The sequence below is a fragment of the Lepisosteus oculatus genome, chromosome 7 (genome assembly GCF_040954835.1).
Source record: "Lepisosteus oculatus isolate fLepOcu1 chromosome 7, fLepOcu1.hap2, whole genome shotgun sequence".
In the NCBI taxonomy this organism is placed as follows: domain Eukaryota; kingdom Metazoa; phylum Chordata; class Actinopteri; order Semionotiformes; family Lepisosteidae; genus Lepisosteus; species Lepisosteus oculatus.
The window spans coordinates 40,174,509-40,201,546 of NC_090702.1; the positions used below are offsets into that span (position 1 = coordinate 40,174,509).

Genomic DNA, 27,038 nt, shown 5'->3' on the forward strand with positions numbered 1-27,038 from the left:
GTTCACCATCCGCACTGAGCAACCTGCGCTGCGCCGGTTTACGTCCTTCAGTGACCCAGAGGGACAAGCTGCCCGGTGGGCGGACGAGCTCCAGGAGTACAGTGCTGTGAAAAGACAGGAAGCAGAGCCTTACGATGCGCTGCGCTTCTTTAAAAGCAGTCGTGTCAGCCTACAGCGGCCCACTGCCTGCAGCCCAGACGACCCTGAGATGACAGCGGGCCCAGAGAACGCTATCCATCTGGGCCGAGGGGTATCCGCAGAGCTGTGGCAAGCGGCCTTGAGGAACAACCTTTCCAGCCGCCAAGAGAGGTGCACCGTTGCCTTCAGCCCAAAGCCCTATCGCAGGAGGAGACGCCTCGCCTTCTACCGTTTTCCCAATCGTCTGGGCCCGGTCCACAGCTGCAATATCCCAGCACCCAGCCCGCCCCCACACACTTTACCAGGTGCGAGGGAGCTGGGTAGGGGGCAGTGTAACACCCTGCTATCGCTGTGTCTAGGAGCCACTGAACCCTGACCTTGAGTCCTCCTTTCCCCTCTCCCTGCCTTTACAAAAACGCCCCCCTCTCTCCCTCTCTCCCTCTTTCGCCTTACTCCAAAATAAGCAGCGGCAGCCGTTACTCCTCTCCATGCCCTGCTTCCTAAACCTCCTCTCAGTGATTAGCACGCCTTCGTCGGTCAGAAGGCGAAATTAAATCACTGAGGTGCAGTTACCTTCTCCTGCATCTCTTCCTATACTGCCGCCGCTAGAAGGGAAAACTAGGGGGAATATCTGTATTGTTATCATGCATATGTTCGAAGGGGGAACAGTCAGTGTGCGTTAAGCTCAAAGGAAGAAGTAAAGGTTAATTTCTAAATGAACAGTAGAAAGAAGAAACACGATAATTTGCTCATATCCGAGAAAACCGAAACAACCGAAACATTCCTGTAAAATATTTTGGTTTGTGACAGTAATGCTAAAACAATACATAGTGTAGCACAACTTAATTTCTTTCTCTTAACAATTATTTCTCTGAACCGAATGTGTCAGTTTAAAAACTAAAGGCTGTAAAAATAGTCTTTCAGGATTTAGTATTTTGTGCTTTTAACTAGAAATTTCATGCGGTCTTCTGCCCTCTGGTGGCAAAGCGTGGAACCCCCACAACCCAATGTTGTACAATTTTATTAGTTACAGATACTATAGATATTATATCAAGGGTTATATTATGACTTCAAGCCTCCCCGCCAATATACATGCTACAGCCCTTCTAACACAGTCTCCTAACAAGGAAAAAATAAGAAACATGTTTTCGCGGAAGAATACTTAAGCAGCGAAATCAACTTCATTCTGTGTGAACTTTGTTTTTCTGGACCCCTCAGCCACACCTGATCATTTTACTTTTGTCCGGAGGAAAACCCCGAGTTACATACTTTCAGGTCCCTGTGCTAACTCTTACTCTGTTTTTGTACTTGGCCCAAGATGTAACTTTTTAAACCACCATTCAAGTGTTTCATAAGCATGTAGAGTTGGGAAACTGTTTTTGACATGACTTCTTCTGTTACACTAAAAAGGAAATTAAATTAATAAAACTGACAAAAAATACAGAATTGTGTTAACATTATTCATGCCTGTTCCTATTCCAAAAGAATAGGTACCTTAATAAAAAATTAAGATTTTTTTTCATGAAGAAGGTCAGTTCGAGAAGACCTTCTGAAAGTATCCTACATGATTGCCAAAAGCTCTGAGTTTCAGATGGTGACAGGGAAAAACAGGCATCTGTTCTCAGGTGCTTCTTTGCTCATGTAGAAAAATTACCACATTTTTAAGCATTTAATGCATTAAAAAATAACAGTCTCAGCCTTAAGGGCACTTCTCCATATTATTTTTGTTACAGATTAAAAAAAAAGTTTTAGAAAGTTAAATTGTTCTTTTACAACTTTTTCTATTTCTCCCCAAGACATTTATCATTAAATTTCCCCCTGGCCTTTACCAATCATGGCCTCCTTATAATTCTCATTTATGAACTGGCTTCATCATTCTGCTCTCCTCCCCACTAATAGCTGGTGTGTGGTGAGTGTACTGGAGCACTACGGCTGCCGTCGCATCATCCAGGTGGATGCTGCACATTGGTGGTGGTGGAGAGGAGTCCCCATTACCTGTAAAGTTGTTTGAGTGGAGTGTCCAGAAAAACTGTATAGAAGTGTAAGGATTTATTATTATTCTCCACTTTCTCTGCTGATCCATAATGACTGCCATCATCACCCATTGGTGGATAATTAGATTTCCCTCCTGTGTGTAAAGCACTCTGATTCTTTGGGATAAAAGATGCTACATAAATACCTCATTAAACTGGCTAATCACTACAGGAGAGTATATAAAGGTAAATTGGCATACCACCCCCTTCTTGCTGGTGATTAAAATGTTTTCTTTATTTTATCAAGGGCACAAAAACATGACACTCAATTTGAGTGGCCTTCTTCAAATGTGTATTTCTATAAGCTGATATTGTCACGGATGTCGTAAGGAACGAACTGTGGAGAGGCAGGAGAGCGGAAAAAGACCCTTATGCTTAGCGGCGGAACAGGGGATTAGCAGTTCAGGAGTCGTATAGAAACCTATGCCCTCAGGCAGTGGACGTGGGGTGACCTGGTGCTGTAGGTGGGTCTCAGGACATCTGAATGTCAATGCTGAGCGAAGGTGAATGAGTGACCCGGAAATATATAGCCCCAGAGAGAGAGAGATACCGGAAGGACAGCAAAGCACAGGAAACTAGGGACATGACAGAGTAGGATCAGCCAGAAGGCGTGACAGATATCTACTGTACAGTGTATACACAATTTTAATTGTTTTGAGGTGTGCGATCTAATGTAACATATGGTGTAGCTGCATACAGCTCTCTTATGAAACAGTGGCCTGTGATGCATGAAACTCCATTGTTATTCACTCGGGAAAATTAACTTTTTTTTTAGGAGGAGCTAGTATTTATATCAGTTGGACAGAAAAATGCTCCTGACAAGCTCATTGCTAATTAATTAGTTCTTCTGTATGTGATAAAGCAGCCTCATGGCTCTTGTGAAAATGAAAATCTTGATTGTAAAAAGAAATTAAAGAATTTGTAATATATGTAAACTTTGCATTCATTTTAAGGACATTGTAGTATATTTTGTTCTTTGTTTTGCTTCACTCATCCATGTGATGTTGAATGTATAGGTAATCTGAGGAATTTAGGTCTGTTTTTGTCTGCAAGCATTTTAGAATGCATATATTTTGAAATATGTAATGTGAAGGGGGCAATTCTAAAGCCTTCTAAAACAATAAGCTTCATCTAAAAATGTCCGTCTTTTCTTGTGTGTCTTTAATGTTTGGAATAATAAAATAATCTATTGTCTTATTATTTTATTATTTAATATATCTGTCACTGTGAAAACCAAATTCTGAATACATTTGGCAAATTAATATAGATTCCACGTAGCAAAAACTATTGCACCAACCGGATGGAAAACATTGACTTTAAAGAAATGTATATTCAGTCCACGTTTGGAATTTGTTCATATTTCAATAACATAGCAATGGTCATTTTTTCAGCAACATCTGAGATGGTCAGGTGGGGACAGCTGGTCCAATAGACAAGGAATACAACTTTTTTAAAGAAACGGCGTGCTTCTATGAGAAAATCGATGAAATGTTTTATAGGGAAAATACATGCAAGATTAAACATTTTATGCAAAAGAAGTAATTTGCCGATGATCGCTGAGATTAGGTCTGTTATGAATGCATTAATCTGATATCAAAGGTATCCATTCAATCAATTTAATCCTTCGGTTTCAGAAACACTACTCTGGAAAATGTACAGAGTGGTTTTAAAAAACGTTCAGAAATTAAAATCTTATAGATTACAGAGTAAGCAAAACAACACAGAGTACAAATATCAGATCCCCTAACAAGAAAACGCAAAGTGTTATCCGTTACGTTTACATCACGAGTGCGCTAGTTTTTAAATGTTATTTTCGGTGTTGCAGACCCCAGCTGACAAATACATCTCCAATATTAGGAATACAAGCGGGGAAGGGAGGAGGGTTACAAAAGGTGAAAAGGTTAGTTTTGCACCCCCTTAACTACCAAAAGTCCTTTATTTTACAAACTGTTCCTGTCAAGAAGGGGGTGGAAGAGCTTGCGTCTTGCTTTCAGTTGAGACAATAATGCTCTCTCAGATATGACCCCTTGACCGACAAATGCTATCTTTCGGAGGCGGATTTACCGCCCACATTCTTTTTCTCCAACGGTCTTGGATGCTTTTCGACTTGATGTGCGTATGAGTCGCCTCAATTAGCTATCTTGTGTCTCTAGGACCCAGAAGAACACCGAGACAAGTCTGTCAGGGTGAAGAGTGTGCGCGTTCAGTCACTGAAACTCCTTACAAGCACAAGTCCTATTGACAGCACGCAAAAATATTTTCAGTGGTGTGTCTACGGAGCTCCTTGAAGGGAAGATAGGTGTTTTAGGGGAAGGTTGATTTCTCTCAGAACATGACAGATGACCTGCTTCACGCCTCTCAAGTAAAATTAAAGGATCTGAGTGAACGATAGCCTTCAGTGACAGTTTCGAACAGCTCTCTCCCGTCTTCTGCTAGTGTTTTTTTTTCTAAGTATACAGATGGAATGCTGTCATGTTATCTCGTTTTGTACGTTTGGAGACAAAAATATAACGTTTAAATGCTTTTCACGAATATCTTTCTATGCGTAACCGAAAACAAAACTCGATAAATATGTATTCATGGCTTTCTGGAGTGAGCAGTTAATATCTTTTTGACTTTTGCAAGCCAGTGTTTTTTTTTTAAAGTAAATTAACCAAAGTTAACGATTCCGGAATTTCATCAGAAGTGTCCAGTCTTCCGTGAATCCCACGTTTTGTAGGTCACAAAACTATGAAGAAAACACCTGTTGTTGTGAATGATCGTATCTTCCCACGAAGGCAATTTGCTTTTAAGAAGACGTTGAAGGAAAATCACATTTAAGCGACAGTTGACAACCCTTTAACGGTATGTTTAAAATTAATAACCTAATTAAAATGAAATGCACCCCTTACCAATTTTTTGAATACTGCTCTCGAAAGTTTCATTGCATTGCAATCGTACTGTATGTAATTTCTCGCGTGCTGAAGTAGCTCGTTAATTGTTTTCGGTCTTATTTTGCAGTCTTTTGGGGCTGCTATGGTCGGGAGAATTAAGATGATGAGATTTGTCCAGCGGTTGCAGCTTTCAGAATGGCCAGGGAGGACTCGGTGAAGTGCCTGCGCTGCTTGCTCTACGCTCTCAATTTACTTTTCTGGGTAAGAGAAGTCGAATGCCGAAGCAGGTGGCAGAGACAGTGCTCACATTACCGATTAAAGATTACGACGACCACTCGTGTTCTTGGAGCCAGACTAGAATGATGATAATACTCTCACCCAGAACACACGTAATTCTCCCCCCCAGTGATAACCCTGTGTCTTGCATATGAACGCTGTGAGCAAAATGTAAGAAAAAAACACAAATTGTACATCCTCGTTCATATAAATATAACCTGAACCGTTTCCAGCTGTCATTGGAAGTTAAAACAGCATGTACATATTTGCACAGTCAAAAATGCAGTTAATGTGCAGTTTATATTTTATGCAGTAACCAGCAAGAGTAAAATCTTAAGTCTGTATTTATGAGGTTGCGATCTGTTCCTCTATTCAGCTGATGTCCATCTGTGTGTTGGGTGTGGCTGCCTGGCTCAGAGACTACCTGAACAATGTTATTACTTTAACTGCTGACACCAGGTAAGATTTGGAGACTTATGTTAGTATATAGTGAACTGAACTGTACTGAAATATAGAAATGCAGTGTCTACTTATTAATTCATTGTTTACCTAAGCGAAGAACTCAAACTACACTGTTTGAATGCCTGTCATACTAATTACAGTATAAAATAGGTCTGCCTTAGAAGAAACCTAATAATGTTGATGGCAAAATGTTACTATGAATTGAAATATATGCAATATACATTTTTTGAGAAGAAATTCCAACACAGCCATGAAGAATTATCTAATGTATCTAATGCTCATTCAGACATTCAAACATCTCCCCCCTTTCTACAGAAGTACACAGCTAGCATGTGCTGTAATCAGAACGAACATTTTGAGTAATTGTTGCTGTTTAAAATGCATGAAGGCTAGCTCAGAATCACCCAAGAGCAATACATTTACATTGGACTTTTCTTTTAACGTTTCGTAGAATGAATATAGTCATTATTAAATCGGGAGATCTCGCTCCTTAGTCAAAGTAAGAGAGAGAGAGACTTAATGTATTACTAAAAAACAAGCTGTATTTTTTGTAAACAACAAATTAATACTAGAGTCATGTCTGGCCTTTTACGTTTAAAGTATAACTTTGCAGGCCTTAAGTCGTTTTACAGTAGGTGCTTGGGAGAGTGCAAAAATGGTAGCATTCCAGCTGAGTACAATCAGAAATCACTTATAGCACAAGTATTAATAACAAGTGCTGAGAGCAGGCTGGGTAGATAAATAAACAGCAGTGTTGCCAAGCTGCCTTCAGGAATTGCTGTTTCTTTGCAGGCTGGAGGAAGCAGTGATTCTGACGTATTCCCCGGTGGTCCATCCAGTGATGATTGCTGTGTGCTGTTTTCTAATCATAGTAGGGATGCTGGGTTATTGTGGAACAGTAAAAAACAATCTGCTGCTTCTTTCATGGGTATGTGTTCCATTGATTAATTTTCCACAGAGCACAATATTAACAGAATTCTTAGGAGCTCGTCTTGTTTCCAGAAAGGGAATCTGGAGTCACACAAGTTCTCCTTCCTGTGCGTTTTTTTTCTCATTTCAAAACAAACTACTTAATATGTAACATAAAGCCGCATTACACATTGCATACCTGTATGGTTTGTAAGAACTCCAGTTTCAAGGCAGTGCCAAAAGGAAAACATGTAACACAGAGCCTCTGTATCGGCCTGTGCATTTTTTTTCTTTTCCTATATGATGAGCCAAATAAAGTGTTTGATAAAAAGCTATGTAATATAAATCATATTTGAAACATGAAATTAGAACATTAAATGAATCAGTCACCTTGCTAGAAAATGGGTATTTTACTAGGTAATGCAAAATCGTCACAGTTCCTACTGTATGTATAATGCAACAGTTGTTTACAATAAACCATAAGACTCAGAAGACTTATGTCTTCATGTATACAGGAGAAACTGAAATCCATCTGGGCAAACTCTAGTAGTTTGTTGCTTTCTTTTTGACCCAAGTCAACAAAATAGTGTCACTGGCCCAGCTGCTGATAGGGACCTGGATGTATTAGACAAAAAATGCCTGTCAGCACTGAGATGACAATTGCTGGAGCAAAAAAATAAAAACATAGCCCTAATAAAAACGAGGTAACAGTTTCTTTCCTGTCTTTACTATTTGAATCTCACTGCCGGATATTGGTACATTTTTTATTTATGTTGCTGTTTTAAATAAGTGTTTTTGCTTACATAAGTGGCAGTTAAAGTTGAAAAAAGGTCGTTGCTTTAAATCTAATTTTGAATTTTGAATTAGTAATAAAAAATGACTGAAGAGTGTGAGGTACTGTAGCAGAATTAAGAAGGGTACTAATTCACAAACTGTAGATATATGTGCTACCACATACTTTACTTTACATACATACTTTGTAATCACAAGTATTTCATGCTGCAGTGTTTTATTGTGCATTTACACTGACGTGTAAATAATTTTTATTCAGAGTCACTGGGCAGAAGTACTGTTTTTAAAAAAATGTGCTGTGTGTATCAGTGAAAAAGTCATTCTGTGTGTTTCCAGATGAGTTCCGCTGTAAAACAATTCATTCTGTGGCCTGCCACACTATGTGAATAATTGCAGGGAAAATGATGTGTTGCTGAAACACTATGAATTACAAACTTGAGTCAACACATTTGTCAGACTTAAGAGGCTGACAGGACAAGAACACAAACAAGGGACCTCCCACGCATTAATCAGTGGAGACATGTGGAATTAGTCTGTTCAATCATTTACGATAACAAAAAGGTAGATAAAGTAAGCCAACAGATACAGAGTCGATTAGCATTTGCAGACACAGTTACACGGAATGTAGGATGAGCTCAGTGTTCCCAGTTAAAAATGCTTAGACTGGTATTTACATAATGAAAGAGATTGATGCTCGTAGTTAAACCTGTTACTGTCTTTGTCTTCAGGGGTAGGGACAGATTGCCAAAAGTTTTTTTCTCCAGCTTAGAGGGGAATTCCATGAGTTTAAGAGATGTTTGGATTGTTGTTTTCTATGTAAAATATACATTTTGTGTCAAATTATACTGTACTGTATGTCCTGTCTTTTTACCAATGTTATCATTGGCCTGTTCCGTCTTGACCGAAATATAAATGTAATTAATATCTATTAATATTGATTAAATTAATATTAAGCCTTCTGCTATATAACCTCAAATTTAGAAGGCAGCATATACAAATACAGAATAAAAGGGTATTTGGGATCAGTGTTTTAAAGAAATCAAACTTTAGTGCCTCTTCTTTGAAATGTCTTCAATGCATTTCATAATGTGATACTGATATTTGTAAAACAGAAAATGTAATAGTAAATGCAAAAGCCCTGTTTTAGAGGGAGTGGTGTGGTCCTGCATATAACCTTACACAAAGAACACCCCCCCCCCCCTTTCCGAAAACCATCTTCTTGTATTCAGTATGCTTTTGGAAAAAGTCATTCATTCTTTGTAGAAAGTTCGTATTCTTGTGTTACTAGTGATGCATGGGAAGAACAATGTTGTCTTCTAGTCTAGAGAACAATGCATCGTGCCTTTCCTTTTAAATCATGTACACAAAAATGAAAGGCAGTCATGCTCAGATTTCTGAAGACTATTCATAGGATCCCTTTAAGTGCAGTATGTTCTGCACCAACAGAGCCCATGTCATTGGACACAAAGAAAGATTACTGAACATTCAAGGGTATCTGCAGCGAGAAAGGCGATAATGAATCTGCACTGCAAAAATTAATCATAGCTCACAAATCACAAATTAATTTAAATATTAAATGGAAACAGTCACAGAATCAACGAGATCTTTTTATCCTTCACTTTGGTGATTGTAAAAAACACTGCTCATTAAATGTGAAGGTGAAGGACATTAGCTTCAATCAGGCACAGAGCCTGAAGTCTTTACAGCAGATACTAGTAGCCCCATAATTTTCACTTCAACGCTATGAAAAATTTGCTGAAAAGTGCGATTCAATTATTTTGCTTAACTGTGACAAATTATGAAGAGTCTGTACTAATTGTGATTTTTACTTTGGTTTCCAACAATATTTTATACTTTCCTTAACCTCTCATTGGTTTTGTTTTGTCTCGGAGGTCTTTTTCAAAGCTAATAATAGCAGTTGTCTAAAGGCACAGGAAAGTAGAGCTTCACCACCTTAACAGACAAAGAATAGATTGGGCAGTAATGTCAGAAGACTTTTAGAATGGCATTCTATTTTGTTTGGATTTCAGCACTCTAAATGGACTGAAATATTAACAAAGAAGCAGCTGTGTCATTTGTCTTCTACAAATATTTGGATTCTTCAAATAAACATCCTAAACCATAGCTTTTTAATACAGACAGAAGCTAATCTAAGGGGTAGTCTGGCTGGACGTTAATCTTAATAAGTTGATGCTTTAGATTGATGTTGAAAAATATTAGTCAACATGTTCTAACTACTGTTTAATATCATACTCATGAAAAAATGTTGTTCATTCAGCTACAACTGCAGTTGTAGTTTTATACGAAAACCATGACTATATTACTGATTAGCTAATAACAGTCACAGTCAAAGAATTTCACACAATATTTTATTATGGACCTTGAATAACTAAATTAGATACTGAAGTTATTTTGGCGTGAAGTCTAGAAGTTACTATGACCCAAATTGGACCAACAGTATTACAGATTGCAATAATTTAAATAATTGTACAAGGAAAACTATTATAAAATACATTTCTTGATCGATCATTTTCCCTTACGTAATGAAAGGGAACATTAAGACTCAATGCTTTGTTATAAACATAAACATATTTTGTAATCCACCAAAGTTGCTGTGCTTCTTGCTTCTACAGTACTTTGGAAGTCTTCTGGTGATATTCTGCATTGAGCTGGCCAGTGGTGTATGGACATATGAACAAGACCACCTGGTGAGTTCTCTTTTGAGTAATTGAAATAGTCAAACTAATTATGTGTTTGCTTTATAAAGGGCCCTGATCCTGTCTTATAGGACATAGTTGGATTATATTAAAAACAAAAGCTTCAGTGATTACGTTTTAGTTTTAATTAATGAATTAAAGTGATTAATTAATCAGTAATTTACATTTTGTTTTCAATATAGGACAAATTAGAATTCATGTGTCATGCTTCAGCAATATTGAATGGGATAGGATTTACATTATGTTTTTCAAAATATAAAACAAATAAAAATGGATTGATAGTCTTTTGTTAGCTCATTAATAGTTGTAGATCATTTACAAACAGTTTGTTAGTGTTGAAAATGTTACTACTGTGTTATTGGTAACAGTTTTTAGAATTTTAAACAGTGTCAAACCAAATTAAAAGCCCTTTCCAAGCCCTTCTCAATTAAAGATCACAATGTTGTATTGCACAGTGGTCTTTAGCATTGTTGGTAAGAACAGAGAGAAATGTAAATGCGACCAGAGCTGAAGGTAACTTATCTTCAGCCTGTCGCTGGGTTAGGAAGGTGCTCTCTTGTGAACACTGATATGTTTGCATTTCTACAAAGATCTCTGTTACAGGAGGAGCTTATCTGAATGGTAAGAGAGAGGTTTGCACACTAGTTTACAGTCTTTGATCTCCAGCTATTTGACCATTCGCCTGGTGTATTCAGGATAGACTACATTGCAATGTACTTATCACACGTCCTATTAGCACAGCAGTGTTTCCTTAAAGGACTATCTCTGATATCTTGGTAGTTCAGATGTAGTATGTGTACTGGACATGTTTGTATACTGTTCTGTATCTGCTTTAAGAAGATCAAATGCAGCAAGGTGGATTTCCATTGTGCGAGAATAATATGGTATTTGCATCTCTGCTATTCTCTAATATTATGAATAGTTTTTAAGAATAGCGATTATCTCAACTAGGATATATTGGAATATTGAATGACGTGAAGTTAAAAACTGAAAGAACAGACATAACCTACAACACTGAACTAAAAGCATCTGCTGTGCAAATTAAGATTTGTTGTGAAATTAGCTGTGGCAGACAAAGTCTGTAAACTTCAAATACATGGGTCTGAAATGGGCTTTTAAAAAGGGCAGAGGTAACTAATTTTTAAGACATTCAGCACGAACAATGACAGACTGTCTTTTCAGAATTGTATGCAAAATAAAAAGAAAAGTGTTTATTTGTTTTTTAAATCACAGGTCCCTCTACAGAGGTCTGACATGATCAGTTTAAAATCAAGAATGCCCAATTATGGCTTATCTCGCTATCAGTGGTTAACCCATGCATGGAATTTCTTTCAGAAAGAGGTGAGTCTGGACAGTTAAAATGTGATGATTCACTTAAGACCATTTTAATATTTTATGCCATATTGTTCCTTCATTAATGTGTATTTGTTTTGGTTTATTTCGAATTAGCTTGTTCTAAAAAGTACAATATGTACAGAATCTGATTAAAGTTATTGTGAGTCTCGAACAATTCCTTTTTGTCTTTTAACTACTTGTAAAAGACAGTTGGGATCTGAAAAAAACTAATTGTAAGAAGGTTTTGTTGCTTCAAAAAATTTTATTTTCTCCATGTAATGGTAGTTGTCTCATCGTCAGGAACCAGCCAAATACCGCCTTTCACTGGATTTTGGTACAGCTCAAAGAGACTTACAGTATGTAAAGGGAAATAAGATAAGATCACTTTATTAGACATATACAATTTCTTGCATTAGGAATTTGTCTTTTCACATACCACAACTTGCTCTCCATGAGACACACAGACAGAGAGAAGGTTGTTGTCAGAGCACAGGGTTGGCCATTTTTTTATATACAGCACCCATGGAGCAGCTGGGGTGAAGGGCCTTGCTTAGGGGCCCAACAGAGTAGGATTCCTCTGCCAACCTCAGGATTTGAACCGGCAACCTTCCAGCCACAGGCACAGATCCCTAGCCACAGTGCCACCACTCTTCCCCGTAGACAATAGGTAGACAATGATTGCACACATATACTGTAGTTCAAGCTTGTGCTCCTTGTTCAGTTCAAGTGCTGTGGAGTAATGTACTTCACCGATTGGCTGGAGATGACGGAGATGGAGTGGCCTCCAGACTCTTGCTGTAATAAAGAATTCCCAGGCTGTGCAAGACAAGCCCACTACGAGGACCTGAGTGAGCTCCACCAAGAGGTAAGCCAGTGAAAGACAGGGTTAATGTGGTTGTGTAACTTCTTGTTTTACAGAAATGTGACATGCTGTGTGATTCTTTAGAAATTCTCGCATGAAAATAAAAATACACTTTTCTATGTCATAGTTCAGTAACATACAAAAGACTTGACTGTGCGGTTTCATAGAGCTTATAAACTAATACTTATTTGACAAAAATAGTAATAAAGGTTTCTTAAAAGTGTTTAATATGTATTTGTTGTTATGAATTATGATGTCAATAGGAAAGCTTAACTAGTGACTTTTAACTTCTAGTATAATGTGAAAGAAGTACTTTAAGTTTGAAAATGTAAATTCGTTTTTTTTCTAACTTTTTAAGTGCTTAAAAGTTAAGTGTTTGGTATACATCCATCAACAATTAGGTAAAGTGCTTTGTAAAAGCAATTACAAAGAAAACATGTACAGTAGTACAGGAATCTTAAATACAGTGCAAATGTCACCTTTATTTTTTTATTTTTAAAGTTGTGTTGCTACCACTATTACGAAGAATTACGTCACAAATCTACTTCTCTAAACAGAAAAAACAAGTTAATATTTATACAGTAGTATAACAGTATATCTCTAGTTTAAGTAATTTGAACTTTACTTTGGTGCACTGACTAATAAGCAGCCATAATAATAAAGCTGGAATTTGGCACTGTTTGTAATTAATCATCCACATCCTTAGGCGAGGTTTTTCGTTCCAGTCTGACTAGCTATCATTCTCTCAGCGAATCATACAGCCCCAGTGTCAAGTCTGTCTTTCTTGACCCTAGTTTGCCCTAGCAAAATGCAGATCAGCCTCAGAGGAAGCTGTTAGTGTGGAAATGGAAATTTGTGATAAATGTATTCCTTGTCAAAGGTGGTGGATAATCACAGCACAAGAGACTAAAATCCTCCTATGCCTTTCACAAAGAGTACAGCACAGGCAGTGTGCTGGAGTGGAGTGACTTTACCCTGGAGTGGAGGCAGACTTTAGGCCTTTGTAAAAATCCTTTTTCTTATCTCTTTACAGTAAACAAATACATTACATTATACAATCTTTTTCTAAGTTTTAATAAATATTTACCATTGAAGGCTGCTTACAGCAATGATATGCTAAAAATGAAAAACTGGCATGCTAGCACTGCTTGCTCAAAACAGTGTCAGAAGCCTCTGACTTGCTCAGAAGTTAATCATGTCATACTTATGTTAATATTGTCTTTTTGAAACATGCCTATTAGGAAAAAGATGTAATTCATTAAGAAAAGGCCAATTAAGGCAATGTCTGGAGCGAGACAAAATTTTGTTTCTGTTTTCTTTTTTTTTTAAAGATGGGGCAGCTGTTGGAGCCAAAATAGGTTTCTCAGGCATGTCACACTTGACAGTAAAGAGCTGCCTGCCAGAAAATAATGAACTGCCCTTTTACATCTTTATTTCTGCTCCGTAAAATTTCCTGAGCTAGATCATGGTGTCCATTTACTTACACATTCATGCCAAGATGAGGACATTTGTGTACAGCAAGATATTCACATGGATTCTAGAGACGTTTCAGGGATGGGAGTATAAAAAATAAAAGAGCAGAGAGTCCACAGAGGACGCACAGACAGCTGCGAGCCAGCGGACAATTTTGCACTTGTGCAGTTGTCCAGATGGTAAAGGTCAGTAGCTGCTTCACTCCAAAGTGTGAAGAAGAGAGAGGTGCAGAGAGAGGGGCGTGCAGTCTGAGTAAATAAAAAATCACAACTATGAACTGAAGGGGGCAAAGCACACTCTTAACACAGTGATATTCCCTGCTGGCCTGGAAGGGCGATCTTGATTTCACACCAGCCTGGGCTTTTTTATGAAACAATTGTATACTTTCAAGATCTATTTATTTCAACTGATTCCATGTCTTTTCTCATGGAGTAAAGAAGTTACCTATAGATACCAGAAGATACCTGCTGTAGAATAAGTGACCTCTAATACCATTTGGACAGTGGCCCTCCAGAACCGGGAGGAGATGTGACTGCTCTAGCAATCCAGTTGTGGAAGAAAATGTAGCCGTGAGAAATTTGTCGTCCAGGCACGAGACCAAGAAGCCATTTGAGAAAAGTAGCATCCAAGAGGTTTTTGAAGAAAATATGGTAAATGTCTCTTCAAGGGATGTGTGTCGTAAGCTGCTATCCGTTTAACACAGCCTTTTTTTTCTGTGTAGGGTTGCGGTCCAAAAATATACGGTTTCATAAGAGGCACGAAGCAGCTGCAGGTTCTGAGGTTCCTGGGTGTGTCGATAGGGGTGTCCCAGATCCTGGCCATGATCCTCACTGTCACTCTGCTGTGGGCTCTTTACTATGATAGAAGAGCTCCCGGGACTGATCAGATGTTGACCTTGAGCAATGACACCTCACAGCACCTGGCCTGTCATTCAGAGGAGCTGCAGAAGCCCAGCCCTGAAAGGACCGCACATCTCAGGATCCCAGCTAACACCGGCAGCATACAGTTTGAGATGAGGCAGCTCTAACCTTAGCAGAATAATTTTCTATAGCCTGTTTAAAAAGAAATTTCTCTTGAGGCATTTTGTTAATGTGCTTGGTGAAATTTACCATCAAGCTACTATGAAGCAAATCCAGCTCTTCATTTTGATTTTTTTCCATGTAAGGGCTGAAAAGCATGGAATATTCAAAACATCAGCACATTATTTTTTTGAGCTTGGGGCATTTCTGTAGTTGCAGTGTTATGATATCTGGACAGTACAATTATTTTACACAACTCCATGAAAATTGTCTTAAGTTAATAGTGCTGTAACAACAGCAAAATGTACTTGCAGTCTTAATGTTAATGACCTTTATTTTCTTATAATGTGAATTTTATGTAATTAAAGAGAGTTGTTTTTGAAGTTCAGAAAAATGATCATTAGACTGTAATTTGCTAAATGGTACATTAAGTAAAAAAGCAATATGAGGAGTTCTTTTTCTCAATACACGTGGTGTTCTGTGTTTTGGGTGTTTATTTTTCATCATGTGATATCCCTTTAAACTTGACTTTGTCCTGTTTTTTTCCTTGTAAACAACACAAAAAGTGTTAATTATAAAACAAGACTGCTTCTCACTTAACATCTCACTTTCTAACTGTTAGTCCTAACAATCATTTAAACAGAGTTTATAGGTGATCCCTAATCTCAGACTTGAATTTAACTTAAATTTCAGTCCTACAGTTCACTAATTAACATATGGATGTGCATTTATTTTTGCCAGGAGTTTAATATGTCCTTCCATGTTCTTTTAAAGAGAATAGAGATTTATATAGTGTACGATAATCACATTTTTTCAGCACTAATAAGGATAAGAAATCCTATACACAAGAGGGCAGTGAATAAGTTTTGTTACATTGGCATCCTGCAAAAATGCAATGTGTGTTGATTAAAAATATAAATGGCAAAAACATGAAACGGTACATATATAACTGTGCATCCAGCCATGTTGTGGAAGCCAGTACATTGGCGTCTTTCAAGGAATGATGGGATGAGATCCTAGGATCAGTTAGCTTCTCCCTACCCAGCAGTTGAGATCTGCCAAATGGCCTTCGCACGTTAGAAACCATGTTTTGGTTGTCCTTTTTAATCCAGTGCATTTGCTGTTGGGCATTGGCACAAATTAAGCTATTTTTTTACCCTTTGCGTCTTATGATTGAGTAATTTCTGGCTGACCCGAAAGTACTTTCCAAAAAACTGAAGTAATTCTTCAGTTTCTTTAATTCTTCAATTTTTCTTTGTTACTTTCCACTTAGAACAGCTATGTGGATATAAGAAAAAGTAAGGAGTGATTAGATTAGTAAACAGCATTCCAGCATAGTCAGATTGAGTTGCATTTTAAACATGAAGTGTCCTATATCAAGTGAAAACCTTGAGGTTAGTAATATGGAAAGTCATGAAGTAACACAGAAGACATATATAGATGTTCACCACTGTGGCACAGTGTAGACACAGAATGTATTTCTGTCGATTATTATAAAAATTAGATGACATGTTGGTAGTTTTATTTTGTCATCTCCAGTTCATGTTTAGTTTGCCAGGACAAAGGCATGTTTGAAGAGAAATAGCAAATAATAATTTGTGTGAAGAAGTACTTTAAGGAGGTTTCTTCAAATGTCCAAAGCGATAATAAAAGCTTTCACTTTTGCATCAAGACATTATATTTTTTTTCAAAGGCTACACATCACAAACCAGGGAAGAAAGTCAAGTAGCCAGCTGGAATGTGTCACTGTGAAAATGTGAAATACAATGTGAAACACATGGAACCAGTGATGTTTTTTTTTAATCTGTGCTGTTCAATGTTCAAAACACAGAAAATGTATTGTTTATTGTTGTTTAAAATAAGTTCTGAAAAACACAACAATGACTTTTAAAAATTATTTTAAAATGTGGTTCTAATATCACATACAAGTTTCATTCAGATAGTTCTAAGAAATAGATAATGTAAGGGCACAACCTTTTCAGACAATATGGCAGCCTTGTTGGGATCACATTCTCCAAAAAAACCTCTGGGGTAACGAGCACCTGCTCTCATTCACCTGCCCAGCTCAGGGAAGACAACCCGTCAGGTGTGTGTTTAAAAAGCTTCCTTTAGCTCTCGATCTGGCAAGTGGGTCTGCCCTCCGTTCCCACACAACAGACTGATTGACACAGAAAGCCTCCACTTCCTGCTTTTCAAGCACTCACCTGAGCAATGTTTTTTTCCTACAACTGGTCAGGTGACTGAGAACAGCTGCCCATTCCCCAGAGGAGTTTGAGTAATATGGACCAGACAAGGCTGACATATTGTCTGAACTGGCTGTGTGCTTACAATAATTTAAGTGAATCTAATTTTTTGTCTAGCCAGTTTGTGAAGGATCCTAGAGTTTGGGCCTCAACCAGTTGGCTAGAATGCCTTTTTTCCAGATACCTATTTGTGTAAAGATGTGTTTTTTGTTCTACATTCTAAATTAATTCCTCCTTAATTCCACCTCTGACACTATTTCCTTCTGTCACAACAGAGAGTGAAATGGACATCTGGGTTAAGTGTATTTACCTGTTAATTCAACACGTGCTGCTATATACAACTTTCTGTTGTTTTTTTTAATTGCTTTTCCTTGGCATCTTGATGATCTATTTCAACACTGAGATCAGTTTAATGCAATAACATTCTGCTGCTCACAATCGCCCATGCACTCCCTTGGATACTTCCTGTGGAAGTAACTTTCCACTTATCAATGTCCAATTTAATTTGCTGAGTGTAAATATCTCCCAGTCCAGCACTTTGTATAAGTCTTTTTTCTAATCCCATCACTTCCTTTCCGATGTTTGTCAGCTCCCCATATTTTTGTATTTTCTGTAAATTGGACCTGTGTAATGGAAATGGAGCCCTGAAGAACATGACACTGGACCTTAGTGTGGGTTCCTGGTTGTTGTCACCCCTGTGTGTCGGCATGGCTACAGGTAGGCACAGGAGGACTTCAGGTGTGGACAGTGCAGGGGTCACGCAGCACTCAGGTGATTCGATGGACCCTGTACATAAACCTCAAACACATCAGAAGAATCCACTAGGTAGATCTCCTTAATGTAAGTTGTAAAGGAAAATTAGGTTAAACATTTTCTAAAGGCTGGTTTTAGGACAGCATATAATGTTCAGAGAACAGATGTATGCAGCGCCTAACAGTGAAATCTGAAAGGTGTATTTTTAAGCTTGGATGTTTTTTTTAATCTTTCCTGGTTTTGGTCCACAAGCTTTCATTTCCAACACCAGCGCCTGAATCACCCCTCCACACCACAGCAAAGAAAAGGATATTAAATACAAAATAACAATTTCTAAATAGAATGTACTTCTAGTACTGTCAAAAGACATTTTGTTTGTTTTAAAGTTTGTATCTGTTCATTTACTTGTCATATAGTGGTGTTTGAGCTGTTGCTCTGTAACAGTTACCATGGAATTGGTTTAGGGAATTTCATGAGGACTTAACTATAAACTATACCTTAAAGTGGCTTAACATTAATTTAGAGTGGTTGCATTATTGGGTTATATTGGCTTTAGTCCAGGAAAAATAAAATTTGATTTTAAACTCATTAATTAAAAAGACATGACCATCCCCGTTGTTAGTTGTCTTTATTTGCCACATGCCAGTCTGATGCCAATTAGTAAAAACAAACCATGCAGTTTCCTGTGTTGTGGTGTACAGTAGATAATGCACCCAGTGTTTGGTGATGCTGAATGTTCTTCATACACATTGCAGCATATGGTAAAATGACCCAGTGCAGGAAATAAAACTATTAACCTCTAACACTTGTGTAAAAATAGCTAAAGCAGAAATAGATCACATAGTGGTTGTATAATTCCCAGTTCAGTTTACCCAAGCATGTGTAGGCTTGCTACATAGCAACTATGTACCTTTACAAGGCTAACGTCTGTATTACTGTTTCTTTTTTATTACAATGTAAGTCCAACAAATGTATCTTATTTAATGTCTAGCATCTTTGCTTGGACAAAAATGATTCTGTAATTACAAAAAATAATGAACAAAAAACCCAAGAAAGAAAGGGGACTGCTAAAAACTAGCTAGTGCTGTTCTTGTGTTGGACACCCAAAGCCTCTATTCAGAGCATTAAGAAATGTCTTCATCCATTAAAGTTATAAAAGACAAAGGAGGTCAGTATTTATGTCATCAGCAGTTTAATAGGACAGTAATTTCATTGGTTAATAGACTCTGCACCTGACTGCACACTTTTTGGTCATGTATAATTTTTATAGATATTTTGTCCATAGCACAATCTGTAACAAATTCAATTTCGCATTTGTATTATTTCATTTTACATTAGCTAAGCTTTTCTAAAAACACTGCCTTTCAGGTCTCAACAAACACCCTAAACAAAAAGTATTTCAGTTCCATTGTTGTTACAACAGATCTAGATTCTTCAATGAGAGCATGCAGTTTTTTATTTCTCCAAAAAAAACTATAGAACTGGTAAAATGTTGTGGAGTAGGATGCTAACTAAAAATGCAATACATCTCAATCAAAAGGATTGAAAACAGCTAACTCATATATATATATATTACACAGAAGAATAACAGTTCTGTTACAGTACATAACGCACTATACACAATCAGCAACAGTCAATTCACAACCAAAAACAAATATTTTTAATATTATCACCTAAACACAATCATTTGTGTTTTAAAAATAGGTCTGTAGTTTTATTGTTTTAATATAAAGAAAATCTTTACAAAAACTATTCTTGCATAAGTCATATTAGGCCATTGTGGAAATGTTACTTCTATTGAAATATGTAAAATGCTTGGGCCATAGTGTTAGAGTGCAATGTACTGAGATGCTTACTGTACATATTGCTGTTGTCACATAGATTTCCAAAAATCTGTAAAAACATACTTCATTTTACTTTGTAATATATCAGAATACTATGAGGCTATAAAATATTTCAGATTCTGGTCACTCTATATTTTCCTGTATGAATACATTAAAACATTAATGTTTCTAGGCATTACATAATGATGAAAAAGGAATGCCTCAACTGTGTTACTGCACACCACTTATGACAGAATAAAAGTAAATGTTTTAAATATTTTTCTTCCTAAACATACAAAAGAAATTTCTTATCCTACACTTGTTATTCAATCCTTTGTGACTAAAATGTTTTGTCTGTAACATTTAATCACTATAGTTGAACCAGTGAAAGTGTCTTCAGGTACAGTTTATTTTAATAAAAGGACATATTTATTGTATTAATTGGAAATCATCAGCAATTATAATAAACTCTTGAGAAATGGTGACTGCTAAACTTGTCATATCCTGTGAATATTATGTTTTAAATGCTGGTAGATGTACTATTCATTATGTTCAAATTGTGATTAAATCAAACCTAATGGAAATATTTGTTGATCATAAGTTTACTGACTTCATCAATTAAAACTCTTTCTGTATTGCTTTTAAGGTTTACCATTTGCTTTAAAAATCAAATAACTTTATATGCTTGAGAAAGTATCTTTGTCTTCTACTTTGAAATGCAAATGATACTCTACATACTGTACAACTTCAGTACTGTATATTAATGTTTTCACTGTACAATGAAAAGTGTGCAATCCCTAGATTACATTTAGTCTTGTAGTTTTACAAGGTGAGTTAGAAATCAAATGCTTTCATCAAAATACAGTATTCTATAATAAAAGCTATTGTATGAATACAGTACGTCAGGCAAATAAAAGCATTATAGATTATTTTTCAAGTAAATATGACTAAATGTACAGTAATTCAAATCCATGAAAAAACATTGACAAACCAATTAAATACAGTACACTGTCTAGAGTTAGTCTATGTATGACAAAGTATTTTGATGAAAAGCAAAATAATGTCAGACAAGGGGGCTGAAATGTGTTTAGACGAGTTTCTAAAAATCATTCTATTATGCTTTCTGTAGTTTTTGTAAACATATTTTCAGAATTCATTTGGTAGTGGTTTTGGTGTGTACTTTAATGTTTAGCAATGATAATTAAGATAGTTTAGCATATGGATACCATGAGTTTGTCCTCTTCGATACACCTCTCTTTTACGTCATATTATATTCTTTCTTGGTTATGTAATATGAGTAGTCCATCCATCTGTAACAAGGCTCAGAGACACTGAGCCCTGTTACACATCCTTGATCAGAAAGCTGCTTATTCCTAATAAGGGTATTGGCAACCTGGAGTCCCTGAAGCACAGGGCAAAGGGTGAGAACACACCCTGGATTGGACATAACACACACATGCCTTCTGAAGGTAGAAGGAAATTAGAGCACCTTATGAAAGCCATACAACTGAGCGGAGAACATATAGTACAAACAGAAAATGCCACAGTACAGAATTAAACCCAGGGCCCAGGAGCTGAGTGGCAGCAGTGCTAACAGCCACACAACTGGGTTGTCTGCACGTGATGTAATTTGGAGTAAAAACTTTGACTAAATATGTATCTAAGGTCAAATACCTTCTGGTTTATAATTAATAAAACATGAGTTTGTGAGCCTGAACAGTGAGAAGTTTTCCCTTTCAGTGTTTCCAATTTTGCATTTATAGAATCTAGATCATTGATATAAACTGGTAAGACCAGTGGTCCTTGTACAGATCCATGTGAAACTCCACCTATTACATTACCCCAGTTTGAGCAAAATGCCTAAATACACCATATCACATGCCCCATGTGTACACCCAAAACTGATGTTGCTTGTTTGAAGAACTCTAACAAGATGGTAAGATAAGGCCTATCTTTTATAAATCAGTTTTGGTTGTACCCTATAATTTGATCTTTATATGGGTTATTCTCTAATTTAGCACTACTAATGGTTTCCATGATCTTCCATGCAATAGAAGTCAGACTTAATGTTCTATAATTACTAGGTTCAGTTATGTCATCCTTCATAGAGATGGGCACTATATTGGCAGGTACAGTATACAGAGTGATGGTTTACAAAATATTTGTAATATTAGTATGATACATACTAGAACAAATTAATAAGTAAACAGTTCTTGTTCTCTGAGGTTGTAATTTGAACATCAGAGTGATGACATTGAGGTCAAAGTTGCATTGCAGGATTTGGGGGCCAAGCATCCATATTTTATGTTGGGGACACCCATAGCCTTTTGAAGCAGTGTTAGATGTGTATGTGAAAGAGGCCTATGTGTATATATACGTAGTTCACAAATTTACTTATTTACTTAATGATGTCATTCCTATATGATTCATGTATATCATAACACAACTCTGAGACATGTCATCTGCAGAAGTTTTCAGATGATTCTGCAATTGTGGGGTGTATTAGAGAGGGGAGGGAGGAGGAATATAGGAGCTTGATTACCTACTTTGTGGAGTGGTGTCATCTTAACCATCTCCAGCTTAACACCAGCAAGACCAAAGAAATGATCTTCGACTTTCGAAGGAATAAGTCTCCGCTGAACCCTGTTTCCATCCAGGATTAGGACATAGAGGGCGTACATTCCTACAAGTACTTAGGGGTACACCTGGATGATAAGCTGGAGTGGTCTGGTAACACTGATGCCCTGTACAAGAAAGGTCAGAGCCAACTCTATTTTCTTAGGAGACTCAGGTCCTTTGGTGTGTGTGGAACACTGTTATACATTTTTTATGAATCAGTGGTGGCGGTGGCCATCTTCTACGCTGTTGTGTGCTGGGGCAGCAGCATCATGACAAAAGATGCAAATAGGCTCAATAAACTTAGCAAGAAGGCTGGCACTGTGTTGGGGATGAGCCTTGACCCCCTGGAGGTGGTGGCTGAGAGGAGAATGCTGACCAAGCTCACAGCCATCATGAACAACGCCTCTCATCCGCTTCATGGGACTGTTACTGGGCAGAGGAGCACTTTTAGCAACAGACTGCTCAAGCTATGGTGATCAAGGGAACGTTTCCGCAGGTCTTTCCTTCCGGCGGCTGTCAGGGTGTATAACGCTGCCCTAGGCTAGGACTGTTAGCCCTTCATTTGCTCGTCTATGGACAGCATGTTTGCTCCATTGTACTTTTTGGACAAGCAGTCTGTATAAACCTATGCACATTTTGCACATATTTTATTGTTTTTACAGTGACTATGATCATCACATTTTACACACACCTATGTATTTATTTATTTTTTATTTATTTTTATTTATTTTGTTGTCTTTTGTTTTATAACTATTCTGATGTCTGTTTTTTCTTGTCTTGGGCTGGACTGCTGTAACACATCAATTTACCTACGGGATTAATAAAGTATTATCTATCTATCTAAAATTAATTGCAGATTTTTATTTTATTTTTCTAAAACTATATTTTATGCCAAGAAGAGAATTGCAGCAGAATCAGTGTGTTCAAAGCTGCTGCACATCTTATTAAATTTAATCTGCTTTCAATTATAAATCTACTAACAAGAACAAATGAAAAATTGGTTGCTACTTTGGATTGTTTCTATGAAAAACAATTGTTTTCAGACTTTTTTTTAAACTACTGTCGAACTATGTTAAAATATTTGAATGGTTCATAACTGGTAAGGTAATCTAAAGCTTTGGTTTGATATTAAATGTGTGGTAGTATTTTTTCAATGCACATAGAGTAAATCCAATATTATTGAATGTTTTAAAAATTACTTTAAAAAAGTAGACATTGTCATATACTTGGTAGGCTGCCTATATTATTTGAATGTTTATGTTTCATGAATAAATATAAGTATCTGGGTTAGAATTTCTGACAAAGTTAATCTTCATAGAACATGGAATATTGTGTGTCAAAAATATATAAAAATATATGCATGCACCCTAATCCCTCTGATAGAAAGAAAGCAAACATTATCCCGTAATTAATATTCTGCTCAAAATTCTTACAACATGATAAGGAACAAAACACTCAACAAGCAAACACTCAAAAGCAGCTTTTAGATAAAGGATGGATGGAGGATTGGGCAGAACATGTTTCTATTAAAAAGGTATTTAAAATGAAATGCTTGGAAAATAACCAAGAAATCTAATTTTAAATGGGGAGATTCATGCAAGAGCTTAAAGCTCTTTCAAACAACAAACCAAACAGCAAATAAGAAGTACAATTCACAAACTGTGTCCAAATTGGCATCAAAGATATTCACAATGGTTCAACACTGTAAGCTACACCACCTTTGCCTTTGTATACAAAAGACCACACAAAACAAAAACAAATTACATATATACAGTACATGAGTATCGGAAGTAAAAAAGTACAGTATCTAATGCAATTATCTCAATAACAATTTCTGTAAGCATAGGTTGTGTCAGGCAGTAACAGCTGCACAAACCAGCCTTACAAAAACTGATTTTTCACTTGGTGTATTGGAAAAAAGTTTGCTGCAGTATTGCAGTTGCAGATACTGTACATACAACATGCACAAGGGCATCCATTTGCATAATATACACAAATCTAATATAGCATTTTTTCCAGTTCTGAATAACAAAATTCTTTATTCGTACTTTACTGCTTCAAAAGTAAACATTATGTCTTAATCCAGTCCAGAATTAGGCCTAATTGCTGTCTCCATGAAACTGTCTTCCAGGTTTTGGACTCACGATGTTTTAAAAAATAATTTCCTTTAATAGTGTGTGCACCACTGCTAAAAGCTTCAGTGTGATCACTATATTTAAATATTCAGAGAATGTTTGCATCTTTTATTTTGCAAGGTCCAAGCTCTTAACTTTACACAAAATTCAATGCATAAAGAGCTATGTTTGATTTCGAAAACCTATAGCCAACGTAAGACTGTCACCCTGGAAAATAAAACTCTTCCTCCAGTCTTTGCAATCCTTCAAATACTCATGAAAATAAGCACATCAGACAGTAGATCTTCTTTAAGACCGTTTACTTAGAGAAAGGCGCGGTTTATAATGCTGACACTTTCACTATGTTGCTCTGCAAGTAGTCTGGAGACCCTGTAGTGTCGTCCCCTTCAGGCGTTGTCACAGGAGGGGTTGGCATGCTTATTATTGCTGCAGTGATGTATGGCTGGTCACAGTTCAGATGGACAGTCTCCTCAATCTTTGCATTCAAACTGGATCGACTTTAAAAAAAATCAATGCACACACAAAATTGAGCACAGACAGAAATACGAGAGTTTACACAGTACATCTCACAAAAAGATTTCTGCAGTTGCCTGTAGTCGAATCACTTTAAAAATCTAAAGGGCTAAGAAGCCAAGACAGGCAAATTCCAACAAGATGAGACATGATTTCAACTGCACATTGTGTTGCAAAGCGGCCTAATGGACTTTCAGTGTTTTGGTATTTAATATCAGACATAATCCAACCACAAATTCCTTAAGGCTGACTGTTCCTGCTGCAGACCTTACTCAACCATTTCACACTAGTTTGAAAAAAAGATAATGCACAAACTGTAAAGCAGGATTCAACTAAGGGACGAGTAAACTGAAAAAGGCATTGTGTCGTACGCATTGACAATAAACCAAAATAGACTGTATAATGTATAAAGAAAACTTAAGCTTGTTTTTAACATTGCATGGCTCACCTAATTAAAAAAAAGAGAGCTATAAATGAATTTGGTGAAGTGCAAAGATTGGCCTTTACTGAGCACTACCTTAAAATGCTAACAGCCAAGGCAAACCTGATGTCTGCCCAGGTTGGAGTACCTGTTTGACATCGGCCTCTCCTGGATCTGGATCGTACTGAGTTCCTGCACACTTCCAGGGCGGCTAACCAACATATTTGAGTTGGGGAGGCGGAAGGACTTCTTGCTCCGTCGAGTGCAGCACGTCGTCAGGCCATGTTGTGAGGAGACTGAGGAGGAGCGAGATCTCGGCTGTTTCGCTGTGGAAACCTCCATGCAGCTGGTCTCATAGGTCTGCTCGTCCACAAACTCATGATTCTTGCAAAGAAATTGAACAGCAACACATAGCATAACACACAACACACAACACACAGCATAAACAAAAAACTGGCATGGAACGGAATGGCGGGCATTTAATATGAAGAACAAGAAAAACATCAATCTAGGTTTAGGGGCTACATGTTTTTAATTTTATCTTTTTAAATAATATAAAATTTAGATTTTTTAAAATATTTTTAACTAGAAAACAGGATGGAATCTCTAACAAAGTGCTTTGATGAGGAAAAATCTAAATAAAAAAATTAAAGGGTAAGACAGAGATATTGATTCCCCAGGGAAAATGTAAAGCATTTTTGTTCATTTTCAAGCAGTTTCAAGTTAAATTTTATTATCTTAGTTAGAAACAATGAGTGGTTGTTTGTGTGTCATGGGATTCTGGGACATCTGTAAGAAAGGAGGACAGTTTCATTTGGGCAGTGAATAATTACAATGCAAACCTCTGTTATGCTGGCATGTTTTACCTAAATTTTCACTTGTTCTTATACTAGAACTGGGTAAAATATGTTCTATTGTTTTTACTATAAATTTTACACTACTTATGTGGATTTCGAACAGCAGCTCAGGTGGAATGGTGACAATGTGCAAATCAGCCATTGTGTAAATGTAATTGTAATGCAATGGAGTGAAGACATGAGCTTTAAAAGTGGAACTTTCTTTGGAGAGAATATGAGTTTTGCATTACTCACATTTAGCTAAGGTCAAACTGTGTTGTGAAACAATTGTAAATCCAAGGAAACATGTCAGTTTGAAAAGTAATTCACAAGAGGTTTTTTTTTTTTAAAGATTCACTGTATGACAAGGATTACATTCTAATAGCATCTTTGAGAGCTAATACCTCAGGCACTTACAGAAGGCCTTACACTGCACAGCTTTCAATAACATTAACTTACTGTATGTGGCTAAGTAGGACATACTGTTTCCCTCTTATTATAGATTTTCTATAATCATTGCAGTAATAAACTTACCCTGCTTCCCAGCAGGCTTGCTTCCACAAGCAAAACATTATTTTAGATCCCCTACAACCATCTTGTAAAAAACCGCAGGAGAACTTCATAACATAATTTGGCTTTGGGGAGTTCTAGTGCTCAGGATCTGCCGTTGGTTAGAGGGGATATCAAAACAATATGCTTAAGCAAGCCAATGTACTGTAATAGTTTCCATTGAGTCCAGCGAACTCTCAGATACCTTGTATCCATCTGACACAGGGGAGCGAGAGAGTGGTAAGAGGTAAGTAATT

General features: G+C 37.0%; 2 protein-coding genes across 3 annotated transcripts in view; one reads left to right on the plus strand and one right to left on the minus strand.

The window, feature by feature from the left end:
* Positions 1-4,171: 4,171 nt before the first annotated feature.
* Positions 4,172-15,417, plus strand: tspan12 (tetraspanin 12). Its single transcript, XM_006633316.3, has 8 exons — positions 4,172-5,015; positions 5,172-5,305; positions 5,697-5,779; positions 6,575-6,710; positions 10,117-10,191; positions 11,434-11,541; positions 12,257-12,400; positions 14,592-15,417. Exons 2-8 carry the CDS (start codon positions 5,240-5,242, stop codon positions 14,895-14,897), a joined length of 918 nt encoding a protein of 305 aa, XP_006633379.2. The 5' UTR covers positions 4,172-5,015; positions 5,172-5,239; the 3' UTR covers positions 14,898-15,417.
* A 9,329-nt stretch (positions 15,418-24,746) lies between these two features.
* Positions 24,747-27,038, minus strand: part of kcnd2 (potassium voltage-gated channel, Shal-related subfamily, member 2) — a 163,123-nt gene continuing 160,831 nt past the window's right edge. For both annotated transcript variants that reach the window (XM_015352271.2, XM_006633315.3), the window contains 2 exons: positions 25,545-25,780; positions 24,747-24,959 (listed from right to left, as the gene is read on the minus strand). In XM_015352271.2, the coding sequence (XP_015207757.1) occupies positions 24,782-24,959; positions 25,545-25,780 (414 nt within the window). In that variant the 3' untranslated portion in view covers positions 24,747-24,781. The remainder of the gene's footprint in view (positions 24,960-25,544; positions 25,781-27,038) is intronic.

What these genes read in the sequence shown, in the direction of transcription:
- tspan12 (XM_006633316.3), top strand. Translation starts at nt 5,240, where the DNA reads ATGGCCAGGGAGGACTCGGTGAAGTGCCTGCGCTGCTTGCTCTACGCT. An exon ending in CTCTCAATTTACTTTTCTGG is followed by an intron (nt 5,306 to 5,696) that starts GTAAGAGAAGTC and finishes TCCTCTATTCAG; the next exon opens with CTGATGTCCATCTGTGTGTT. An exon ending in ACTTTAACTGCTGACACCAG is followed by an intron (nt 5,780 to 6,574) that starts GTAAGATTTGGA and finishes GTTTCTTTGCAG; the next exon opens with GCTGGAGGAAGCAGTGATTC.